The 12,822-nt window shown below is 38.7% G+C and overlaps 1 protein-coding gene across 7 annotated transcripts in view; it reads right to left on the minus strand.

Moving 5' to 3' along the window:
* kmt2cb (lysine (K)-specific methyltransferase 2Cb) overlaps positions 1 to 12,822 on the minus strand; it is a 162,132-nt gene that overhangs the window by 59,492 nt on the left and 89,818 nt on the right. For 6 of the 7 annotated variants that reach the window (XM_061979481.1, XM_061979477.2, XM_061979480.1 and 3 more), the window contains 2 exons: positions 2,226 to 2,884; positions 927 to 1,049 (listed from right to left, as the gene is read on the minus strand). In XM_061979481.1, coding sequence (XP_061835465.1) covers positions 927 to 1,049; positions 2,226 to 2,884 — 782 coding nt within the window. The remainder of the gene's footprint in view (positions 1 to 926; positions 1,050 to 2,225; positions 2,885 to 12,822) is intronic. The other variant, XM_061979479.1, reaches the window with a different exon arrangement.

Raw genomic sequence — 12,822 nt, forward strand, 5'->3', positions numbered from 1 at the left:
CACACTGTTGTTTACAATGAAGTCAACAACACGTTTAGAACATTGGTTCTACACTTCCCACACTGTTGTTTACAATGAACTCAACAACACGGTTACAACATTGGTTTTACACTTGCCACACTGTTGTTTACAATGAACTCAACAACACGTTTGGAACATTGGTTTGACACTTGCCACACTGTTGTTTACAATTAATTCAACAACACGTGTAGAACATTGGTTTGACTCTTGCCACACTGTTGTTTACAATGAACTTAACAACACGGTTACAACATTGGTTCTACGCTTGCCACACTGTTATTTACAATGAACTCAACAACACGGTTACAAAATTGGTTCTGTTGCTGGTGTGTTGAGCAATATACCGGTTCGTTAATGACCATGGTCAAAGAGAGCAACACTTTCTTCTTCACTTTCTCGTGCACTCCAAACCATTGAAGTAAATAAAGAAGGTATTAGTGTTTTGACATTTTAGCAAGAACAGTCTCTCTCTAATTACCACCTACTTCCAAGACATTTTAGCAAGAACAGTCTCTCTCTAATGAGCCACCTGCTTCTAATTAACACCCCGCTTTCATTGCAGTTCAGGTAAAGAATTAGGACATTTAAAAATCGTAATAAGACTAATAGTTGTCTGACAAAAAGGATGGGCCATAAAACAATGATCACTAAATACTACTGTCAAAACTGTAAAACGTCTTAAAGTCCATTACATGGAACTGTAATGGCCCCTCCAAACCCAAAAGGCTTTTTACTTATTGTATTTAGTGTTTGCATTTCCATTGGCCCCCCGAGTCGCTGCCTTTCAGCAAAATGTTGGAAATTAACGTAGGAAATCATATAGACGATAGTGACATTCAGTAACACTCAGGGAGTGTGCGTCACTACAGTAACCAGGAAATCATCTGGTGAGCTACGGTATTTACCACTCTGATGCTCCAGCCGGGGCTGCCAGGGTAGTGCCTGGTCTTTGGGACATCCCACCCGTCTGGCTGGTCTGGGGACCAGGACAAGGGGGAACTCACACTGCTATGGGGGCTCCATGCACCCTAAGGCAGGGGAGGGGAGGTGAGAGAGTGAGAGAGAGAGAGGGTAGGAGGAGGGCGACAAAATGCAGCAACGTAAAAACAAAGCCAGCAAAGAAACAAAATGTACAAAAGAATGATGTTAGAGTGAGATGTTGTGAGTTTCTAATGTGTTATAATTATTCATTATCTATTCAAAGGTTTATGTGCAAATTTAAGGCTGTTAGGACTGCTGTGTTAAAGCGATTAATTCGTGTTTCCATGCACGTTGAAGTTTTTTTTAAGTACAGATGCAAAGCCAAACTGTTAACTGTCATTCATGCATTTAAGGCATTGTGGCAAGAAAGAAGCCTTGAAATAATAGTTTTACTTTTACAAAAAAGAAGGGGTGGTGTCAGCAGGGCACCGCACACAAACATGCTAATCTGATAAAAGACATGAGGTAGATTTTAGACTAACACATTTGTTTGAGATATTTATCCACTATGGTTGGGCATTTGACAAAATGACCAATATTGGTAAAACATCTGAATAATCAACAGCACCTCTGGTAATTGCAGCAAAGTACTGCACCTCATATTGCCTCAATTAATCAACAATGCCCATCACTAATATCTATTGGATACAGTGCATCTGTCATCACCAGCATCATTCATTCCCAATGCTAAGTCTGTTATTATTCAGTCCTAATGCCATAGTTGCACTGATATTAGCGCTACTCTTCAAGCAAGCAACTACATGGATGAGGAAAAAACTGGTACATGATAATGAAAGTAGTGGTTATTAGGGACTACAAACTTTCCCTTTTCATCTCTAAGCAACAAGGTGCCTAGATGTTTGTAATGTGGACATGAAATGCACAGATTGATGAAGTTGGGAGTTGGTTGGTGAAGAGTTTGGGTCAACGTTTTGTCATATAAATGGACAAAAAGTGATGTGACAGCATCCTTCTCCATGCTGTTCTCCATCCTTTTTTGTTTTTCACATAATGTTCTCACAAACTGGACTAAGGACGGTTTGAAGTAGGATCATTCACAACCTTTAACAGTAAAGTCGGCATCAACAAACAAAGTCACAGCAGACTCTTGTAACTACCGTCATATAGTAGAGTTTAGAAGGCACAAATCATAAGGTTTTCTATACCAAATAATTGTAAAAATAAAAAAGTCAGTGTTTTGTGATACAAAAACAAATTCCAACCTGTTTGACTCGTGGCCTCCCAGGAGAGAACTTCCTCTTGGTGATGGCTGGCTTTCCCATTCCAATCTTCGGGGTAAGTGGTATAAGGGTGGTGGTGGGTATTAAAATGCCGTGGTCGCCAAACGTCATAGGTGTTTCCCGAGACGCTATGCCCCGGGGTACTGAAAAAGAATGGCAAGGAGCTACAACCATCTCTGCCAACTGCTCTACAGTAGTCTTGAGTGGTTTCTCCTCCACGGATAGGATGGGAAATGAAAGATGTAGCTTGTTCTCTGACGCACGGCCAAGCTGCACTGAGGACTGATGAAAACTGCCCCCCCTCCTGTCCTTAAGGTCTTTTGGAGTACTTTCCAAAAAAGAAGCCATGGCTACATCCAGACACAAAGGCTGGGACAGTGAGACTTCCATTGATTGGTCCGTGAGCGGAACTGATAAAGTACTTGATTCTTTGGTGGTTGAGATGATGGCCTTATAATCCTTTGTGCTGGGGGTGACCATGCCCTGCTTGGAGGAGGTCTCTGTATTTGCTGGCTTTGTTTGTAAAGTGATTTCCTGTTTCAGTTGTGCCTGTATAGGAAGTCGAGAGTCCTGGCTTAGAACCACTGAATCCATGGAACAGTCCGCCAATATGACCTGGGTTCTTCGCGCTGGATGGATTTCTGAGGGAGAAAACATATATTGACGACAATTGATTTGGATATCAGCACATCATTCACAATAACATGAGATACCACAACACGGTTGGAATTCCGCCGGTCCATAAACATTTATGTCTCGCCCCACAAATACTTCTCCATAAAAAAAGAGGAATACATTTACACCAGTGTTTGCTTTAGAAACGTTAGGTCTGTCAAGAGTAATGTGTGATTTGTTCATTAATAAACAAGAATCTTGTAGGCACTCCTGGACTTTGTCGATTTATGACCCTTAAACTCATGACTGTAGTAATTTAACGTGTTTTGGTTTCAAGCATCGATTTATGACCCAGGAGACTTACGACTATAGTCATTTACAGTCTTACGCTTCGGTTGATTTTGGCTCCATTTTTTTATATATTTTTTTACATACAGCACTTTACGAGCGGATAAGCTTTATTATGCTCGGTTCGGCAAGAGAAAATCACTTGTGTTGATGCCTAATGTAAGCTACTGCTCAGCGTTGCTTGGAAATCAAATAATTTTAAAGGGGAATTGCACTAGTTTTGGAATTTTGCCTATTGTTCACAATTAGTACGAGAGACAAGAAGACCGATGTCTAATTAGTGATTGTAGTGTGTAAAAAAGATCACTCCCTATATGTTCATAATTTTTTTTTCTATCTATTTATTTACTATCTGTTCATAATCATATTATTTTTAATTTATTTTTAATGTTATTTTTTTGGTTTGTTTAGTTTTTTTCAGTTTTTTTAGGGGGTAGGGGTGTCATTGTAGGGATATAAACAAAAACATATTTTGACATTTAGGGCAGACAATAGATGTATGATGTATGCAAATATGATGTAATGTATAGGAATGGCTGATGCTGGACGTCAATAAAATCTGAACTACAAAAAAAAAGAAGACAGATGTATTCTTTGTATGCATTTGGACTTGTAAATAAACATTAAAAAAGTCTGCTTACATTGGAGTTAATAGGAGGTCCTCTATTCCCCCCATAAAACCCTCGAAATAACCATCCAAAAACACTTACATTTTGTGACCTGATTTTTAACCAAGTATTAGTAATATTGTTATTATAAGCGCTAATGCAGACTAACTATTTTTAGCGGTGCATTGTCACAAAGTGCTAACAAACTGGTTGCTGCTATATTGATGTCATAAGCTGGTGAGCTGCTTTCTAGCCTCGGAGCTCGTGAAAGTTTATTCTATATCATAAAAAATTCCTCTCACCTGGTTTACAAAGTAAAAGTATTACAACATAATCTGACAAGTTGGTCAACTTTGACATCCAATTTAGACTGGTAAATGTCAAAAACAAAAAAACCTTGGTTCCACCCACCTTTTTTCTATGCAAGGATTATGAGTCATTCTTCATCTAAGCAGGAATATATAAACATCCTAACAGTTGGCATCCTAGTGACGGCAGACCATGTAGAGTAAGTGATGTTTGTTTGTTGGCTCTCATTAAGTCTGCAGTGAGTAGTAATCAGTGATGTTGTTGAAGGAAAAAGCGAACGTTGTAATGCGTTTTTTTTTTTTTTAAAGAATGTGCCTGTTACTATTAAATGATCAAAATACGTAATTTATGTTATTATTAATGTGCCTGTTACTTCATTACATATATACTTACAGTGTATTTATAAAATGTTGATGGAAGTGTTTGGATGTTTTTAAGCGCTTTATAGGCAGAATAGAGCGACTCCAATAGGTTTCATTGTGAGCTGACTTTTGATCACATTTATTTGGTAGTTAGAATTAGAGATGTCTGATAATATCGGCCTTCCGATATTTTTGGCTGATAAATGCTTTAAAATGTAATATCGGAAATTATCGGTATTGGTTTTAACCTCACGATTTTCCCGGGAGACTCCCGAATTTCAGTGCCCCTCCCGAAAATATCTCTGGGGCAACCATTCTCCCGATTTCCACCCGGACAACATTATTGGGGGCGTGCCTTAAAGGCACTGCCTTTAGCGTCCTCTACAACCTGTCGTTGCGTCCGCTTTTCCTCTGGCTTTTACACACACATAAGTGAATGCAAGGCATACTTGATCAAAAGCCATACAGGTCACACTGAGGGTGGCCGTATAAACAACTTTAACACTGTTGCAAATATGCGCCACACTGTGAACCCACACCAAACAATAATGACAAACACATTTCGGGAGAACATCCGCACCTTAACACAACATAAACACAACAGAACAAATACCCAGAACCCCTTGCAGCACTAACTCTTCCGGGACGCTACAATATACACCCCCGGCTACCAACCAAACCCCCCCTGGCCCCCCAATCTCCTGAATTCGGAGGTCTCAAGGTTGGCAAGTATGCTCTAGTATACTCTGGATTGAAGCTGTGCCTTCATTGTTTTTGTAGCTGTTGTTTTGAGGCATGTTTAAAAAAAAAAAAAATAACGTACTTTGTGAAAGTCAACGTATAGTATTTCCCATAGTTGTAGTGGGTATTAGGATTATCTCAGGGAGAGCATGTCCCAAATTCCAAGCTGCTGTTTTGAGGCATGTTAAAAAAAATAATGCACTTTGTGACTTCAATAATAAATATGGCAGTGCCATGTTGGCTTTTTTTTCCATAACTGGAGTTGAAGTTGTTCTCTTATTTTGGAAAACCTTGTTTTTGATTGAATGATTGAAACTTGTATTAGTAGATTGCACAGTACAGTACATATTCCGTACAATTGACCACTAAATGGTAACACCCGAATAAGTTTTTCAACTTGTTTAAGTTGGGGTCCACGTTAATCAATTCATGGTAAAGTTACATTGTTTAATGCATCAAGCGGGGCATCACAACAAAATTAGGCATAATAATGTGTAATTCCACGACTGTATATATCGGTATCGGTTGATATCGGAATTGGTAATTAAGAGTTGGACAATATCGGAATATCGGATATTGGCAAAAAAGCCATTATCGGACATCTCTAGTTAGAATGCGTAAAAAAAGAAAAACCTATATGTTCTTGTCTTACATAAGGACTGTGAATAATAGGCAAAATTCTAAAAAAAAAAGGAAGCAGGTACCCTTTAAGACTTTAATCAGTTGATCTCAACAGAAGAACATGGTCCTAAATCAGTAGTTACCTGGACATCAGTAATTTGTATCATCTATCAACTGTGGCTTTGCGGCTATTCTTAGTGTTGTAGAGTCTTAGTGTTCCTAATGACACATCATTATTGGAGTGAGCATGTATAACTTGTACAGTATAACTGGTAAAGAGCGATCAAATTACAAACCCCGTTTCCATATGAGTTGGGAAATTGTGTTAGATGTAAATATAAACGGAATACAATGATTTGCGAATCATTTTCAACCCATATTCAGTTGAATATGCTACAAAGACAACATATTTGATGTTCAAACTGATAAACATTTCTTTTTTTGCAAATAATCATTAACTTTAGAATTTGATGCCAGCAACACGTGACAAAGAAGTTGGGAAAGGTGGCAATAAATACTGATAAAGTTGAGGAATGCTCATCAAACACTTATTTGGAACATCCCACAGGTGTGCAGGCTAATTGGGAACAGGTGGGTGCCATGATTGGGTATAAAAGTAGATTGCATGAAATGCTCAGTCATTCACAAACAAGGATGGGGAGAGGGTCACCACTTTGTCAACAAATGCGTGAGCAGATTTTTGAACAGTTTAAGAAAAAACTTTCTCAACCAGCTATTGCAAGGAATTTAGGGATTTCACCATCTACGGTCCGTAATATCATCAAGGGGTTCAGAGAATCTCGAGAAATCACTGCACGTAAGCAGCTAAGCCCGTGACCTTCGATTCCTCAGACTGTACTGCATCAACAAGCGACATCAGTGTGTAAAGGATATCACCACATGGGCTCAGGAACACTTCAGAAACCCACTGTCAGTAACTACAGTTGGTCGCTACATCTATAAGTGCAAGTTAAAACTCTCCTATGCAAGGCGAAAACTGTTTATCAACAACACCCAAAAACGCCGCCGGCTTCGCTGGGCCTGAGCTCATCTAAGATGGACTGATACAAAGTGGAAAAGTGTTCTGTGGTCTGACGAGTCCACATTTCAAATTGTTTTTGGAAACTGTGGACGTCGTGTCCTCCGGGCCAAAGAGGAAAAGAACCATCCGGATTGTTATAGGCGCAAAGTTGAAAAGCCAGCATCTGTGATGGTATGGGGGTGTATTAGTGCCCAAGACATGGGTAACTTACACATCTGTGAAGGCGCCATTAATGCTGAAAGGTACATACAAGTTTTGGAGCAACATATGTTGCCATCCAAGCAACGTTACCATGGACGCCCCTGCTTATTTCAGCAAGACAATGCCAAGCCACGTGTTACATCAACGTGGCTTCATAGTAAAAGAGTGGGGGTACTAGACTGGCCTGCCTGTAGTCCAGACCTGTCTTCCATTGAAAATGTGTGGTGCATTATGAAGCCTAAAATACCACAACGGAGACCCCTGAACTGTTGAACAACTTAAGCTGTACATCAAGCAAGAATGGGAAAGAATTCCACCTTAGAAGCTTACAAAATGTGTCTCCTCAGTTCCCAAACGTTTACTGAGTGTTGTTAAAAGGAAAGGCCATGTAACACAGTGGTGAACATGCCCTTTCCCAACTACTTTGGCACGTGTTGCAGCCATGAAATTCTAAGTTAATTATTATTTGCAAAAAAAAAAAAAAGTTTATGAGTTTGAACATCAAATATCTTGTCTTTGTAGTGCATTCAATTGAATATGGGTTGAAAATTATTTGCAAATCATTGTATTCCGTTTATATTTACATCTACCACAATTTCCCAACTCATATGGAAACGGGGTTTGTACGATCATTCTACAAAACACAAAACAAGTGAAGTTGGCACGTTGTGTAAATTGTAAATAAAAACAGAATACAATGATTTGCAAATCCTTTTCAACCTATATTCAATTGAATAAACTGCAAAAAAAAAAAGAAGAGACTGCAAAGACAAAATATTTAACGTTCAAACTGGTAAACTGTGTTGTTTTTTGCAAATATTAGCTCATTTGGAATTGAATGCCTGCAACATGTTTCAAAAAAGCTGGCACAAGTGGCAAAAAATACTGAGAAAGTTGAGGAATGCTCATCAAACACTTATTTGGAACATCCCACAGGTGAACAGGCTAATTAGGAACATGTGGGTGCCACGATTGGGTATAAAAGCAGCTTCTATGAAATGCTCAGTCATTTACAAACAAGGATGGGGAGAGGGTCACCACTTTGTGAACAAATGCGTGATCAAATTGTCCGACAGTTTAAGAACAACATTTCTCAACGAGCTAATGCAAGGAATTTAGGGATTTCACCATCTACGGTCCGTAATATCTTCAAAACGTTCAGAGAATCTGGAGAAATCACTACACGTAAGGGCCCGCCCACCGAGCGCGAAACCTTACGCAGAGCGCGTGTTCTGCAATTACGTTGGGGCGGCACCTGACTGACACGACAGCGTTTCACATTCATTTAATTCACGTGAAACATACATTAGTTACATCAGTTTGATTTAATGTTAATGTTATGTCGACAGCACATTTCGGATTGGATAATGTTTTAAGTAAAAGTGGACCACATTGCTTTACGTTGTTGGAATTGTAAGTTAACGGGCTGTGCATGACCGAAGATCGTATACTATGAGAGGATGATCAACTGCACCGGTGTCAAACTCAAGGCCAGGGGGCCAGATCTGTAAATGATGTGTGTCAATAAAGTACTTAATATTTTTTCACTAACTGTAATAGATTTTTTTCCATTTTGACAGAAAAAATATATGTACTGCTTGAAATTGCATACATTTTACATTTTAATAGTATCCATTAATGCAACAAATATCATACTTTCCAAACATGGATTTGTCTTAATAAAAATACTTACCTTTACAACAAATTACCCATCCAAATAATAAAAATGACAATACATTTTACGGTGTTCTTTACAGCATATAACTGTATATTGAAAAAAACTATTACTGTTTTTTGCGTTAAAATTCTGTTGACTGAGCTGCCAGTTTTTGACTGTAAAATCTACGGTTGTTGTTTTTAACGGTGTATTACTGTAAATGGAAAGACATTTGGTACATTTGTTTTTACGGTAGTAAAACTGGCAGCTAAATTGCCAGAATAAAAAAATTATTTGTACTGTTTTTCCATTAACAATAAAATGTTGTAAAAACCAATGCAAATTTAACACAAAAAGTCTGGCAACTAAACTGTCAGCCTTTTCCGTAACCACCAAAAACACCCAAAAATACAGTGGTTCTGTTTTTCCATTTACCGTAAAATGTAAAAAAAATCCTGCTAATTTTACAGTAAAATTTTGTAAATGTAAAGTTTTTACTGTAAAATCGACAGTTTACTTAAAACAATCTACATAATTGATAATGAAATCCAGAGGCAAATTCATACATTATTCGCTGTTACAAACGGCCCTCTGATGGCAGCCATAACTGCCATGTGGCCCTCAATGAAAACCAGTTTGACAACTGCGATCTACTGCATGATATTGTACATTTGCAGTAAGACATAATATCTTCTTTTTGTCACTTAATAGAAATACTGAGGACAGGACCTCGGTGTCCTCAATGGTAGTTACTACGACCATGTGCGTGTGCACAAGTCCTTGTTGCGTTTGTCAAAATTGACCTCCCTTAAAACCTTCTTGCCCCCCAAAGTTGTACTAGGAGACTCAATGTTGTCGGTCTATATCAGATCTGGGCAAATTAAAGCCCGGGGGCCGCATGCGGCCCGTTAAGCTTTTCAATCTGGCCCGCCGGACATTCCCCCAAATTTTTTTTAGATCTTTAAGATGGAAACTGTCGCTGCCATTATGATGTGCAGTGAGGTTTTCAAATGACCGTAAGTCTTGAACTATACAAAGTATTTCAATGGTTGGAATCTGGGCTTTTGCATGATATACTAGTTACTATGGTAATTTAAGTCACAGCAGCTCAGACGAGGCAACAAGTAGTGTGGGTGGGGAGCGTTTCCACAGTGTTTCCAGAGCGAGCCTGAAAATGCGGGTCGACAGACGCGAAGGAGATTTTTACAACAAAGTTCTAAAGTTTATTGATGTATCAGATATATCAGATTGTAGGTGGGTTTATTTTTTACCCTTCGCGTTCATATTTCACGGTGTTTCGCTTAATTGTAAAATATTTCGATCGAGAGGGGGTGTGACGTTCATATGTTGTCAATATTCAGTGTTTTATCGTTCATAGTTAAAATTGTGAATCCCATATTCTTTATTTTCATGTGCATTCTGGGTGTCTCAGTAAAAAAAAAATTAATTCCATTTCGTTTTTGAAGGCGGTCTGTCATAACGTTTTTAGCATTCAATCAGACATTATTGTGAGGTTTTGTATTAGTGTTCCTAAAAATAGATATAGATATATACATTTTTTTCTCTAAATTTGCCCCCCCGAGTCAAAATAATTGCCCAGGCCTGGTTTATATAGTTGTGTCACAAGAAGCCCAAATTAAAGACTGGAGATAGAGATTTGAATTATTTTTCCTCCATTTAGTCAGGTAGCGTTTATGCCTTTCAATTATTGGTTCAGTATCAAAGAATGAATTGAACTGAAGCAATCAGGCGGTGGCTTTCAAGCTGACATCCCTAGAGTAAAACACGCAGACAGTACAGATAGTCTCGTCTTATTAGGGGGGCACCCATCATTTCCATTCACAAGTTCCCATGTCACACTGACACTAACACACACATACGCACCTGCAGAAGCATCTCTGCCAAGGAAAGCAGTAACCATGACAACCAACCACATCCCAGAGCCTGTGCTCTGGGGCTCATGACTGTGCAGCTTGCAGGTGCTCATCCGGTACCCATGCCAGAAAGTCATTTAGTAGATGGCCCCTCCAACCCTCTTCAGCGTTCAGCCATTGACCCAGCTGAACACACACTCTCATTCATATTAATGCACCCCCCACCCGACCCACACCCTCTTCCCTACAACTCCTACAGTGAATGAGGTGATGTTTAGATAAATACATTGCTTTGATTAACGCAGCAAAGACTTAACTGCAGGCTTCCGGTGAAGTTTCAAATTCAGCTGTGTCTTATTTCTGTTCAACATTGAAGATGCAGTATACCAATGGACAAGGCATTACATGCGCTTGATTTGACATCAGAATGATGCAACTGATGACCATAGACATTTTTCAGCATAGTAAGCAAAGTTAGCGAGCAGTCATGAATGAGCCAGCCTGTCTCCAGGCAGGTTTGCAGACAGATACCACCGTCGTCATCATGATACTCCAATTCTCCTCGTCAGTGGAGTCTAGACAGTGTGGGCAGTGCAGCTTTCACAGGCATCCCCAGCACACCGTTCTTTCTTGATGCTGCTCTGCCAAAATCCTATGCTAGGTTACTGCCATTTATTTGATGATGCAATGGAATGAAGTGTCACAGCAGAGATGATTTTCCTCTTTTCTGACTTACAATGTTGGATAGTCTTGTTAAACAATTCCAAAGCAACACAATTACCGTATTTTTCGGAGTATAAACCGCTCCGGAGTATAAGTCGCACCGGCCGAAAATGCATAATAAAGAAGGAAAAAAACATATATAAGTCGCACTGAAGTATAAGTCACATTTTTGGGGGAAATTTATTTGATAAAACCCAACACCAAGAATAGACACTTGAAAAGCAATTTAAAATAAATAAAGAATAGTGAACAACAGGCTGAATAAGTGTACGTTATATGACGCATAAATAACCAAATGAGAACGTGCCTGGTATGTTAACGTAACATATTATGGTATGAGTCATTCAAATAACTATAACATATAGAACATGCTATACGTTTACCAAACAATCTTTCACTCCTATTCGCTAAATCCGATGAAATCTTATACGTCTAATCTCTTGCGTGATGAGCTAAATAATATTATTTGATATTTTACGGTAATGTGTTAATAATTTCACACATAAGTCGCTCCTGAGTATAAGTCGCACCCCCGGCCAAACTATGAAAAAAACTGCGACTTATAGTCCGAAAAATACGATATATAGTTCTTGGATTTCGCTGTGAGCTTGCACGCAATTTTGGATGTCTCTGAATGCTGTGTTTTGGAGTCATCCTTGCATGATCTTCCTCCACCTCTGCTAAGCCGACTCAGCCGAAACTTCTGCCTGCAGCCTCCGACGCTATTTCTTCTCCTCTAATGCCCTCCCGCCTGCTCTTAAGGCTATAAAAACGCCAACCAATTTCACACTGTTGTGCAAATGGAATAGACAGCCCGTAGTGTTTTTCTACTTTAATTTGGACTCTGACTCCAAATCCAGACCTCCATGGGTTTATAAATTTGATTTCCATTGATAATTTTTGTGAGCTTTTGTTGTCAGCACAGTCAACTACGTAAAGAACAAAGTATTTAATGAGAATATTTCATTCATTTAGATCTAGGTTGTGTTATTTTAATGTGCCCTTTATTTTTTGAGCAGTTTATATTTGAAAGTATACATTTAAAAATATATAAATTCTGATACTTTTGGAAAGGGGGGCATAAAGGATTTCATTTGCATCTAAGAACAAACACCTCTGCAGAGACAGACACAAAAAGGGGAGTTTGTAAAAAGTGACTGTGGAGCAAAATTGACGTAAAACGTAAACCAAAACATATCCAATATGTATTATCTAGAGACCACAAGGAAGTGTGTTAAATATAGATTAGAGTGCCATTAAATGTCAGATATACAGAAGGATTATGCATTGTTACATCTAAACTGCAAATAAAAATTAACAGGACTACCAATTATGAAGTGGAAAAATAAGAGTTCGGATTTCAATTGAAATCCAGCACAAGCATCCTCTAAAGATTCAAGCAAAAATATGAATACAATTTTAAGACAATGGAAATCCTTGAATCTGCAGCTTGTGAGACACCATCTGGTGATGCGACA

The sequence above is a fragment of the Nerophis lumbriciformis genome, linkage group LG19 (genome assembly GCF_033978685.3).
Source record: "Nerophis lumbriciformis linkage group LG19, RoL_Nlum_v2.1, whole genome shotgun sequence".
Lineage (NCBI taxonomy): Eukaryota > Metazoa > Chordata > Actinopteri > Syngnathiformes > Syngnathidae > Nerophis > Nerophis lumbriciformis.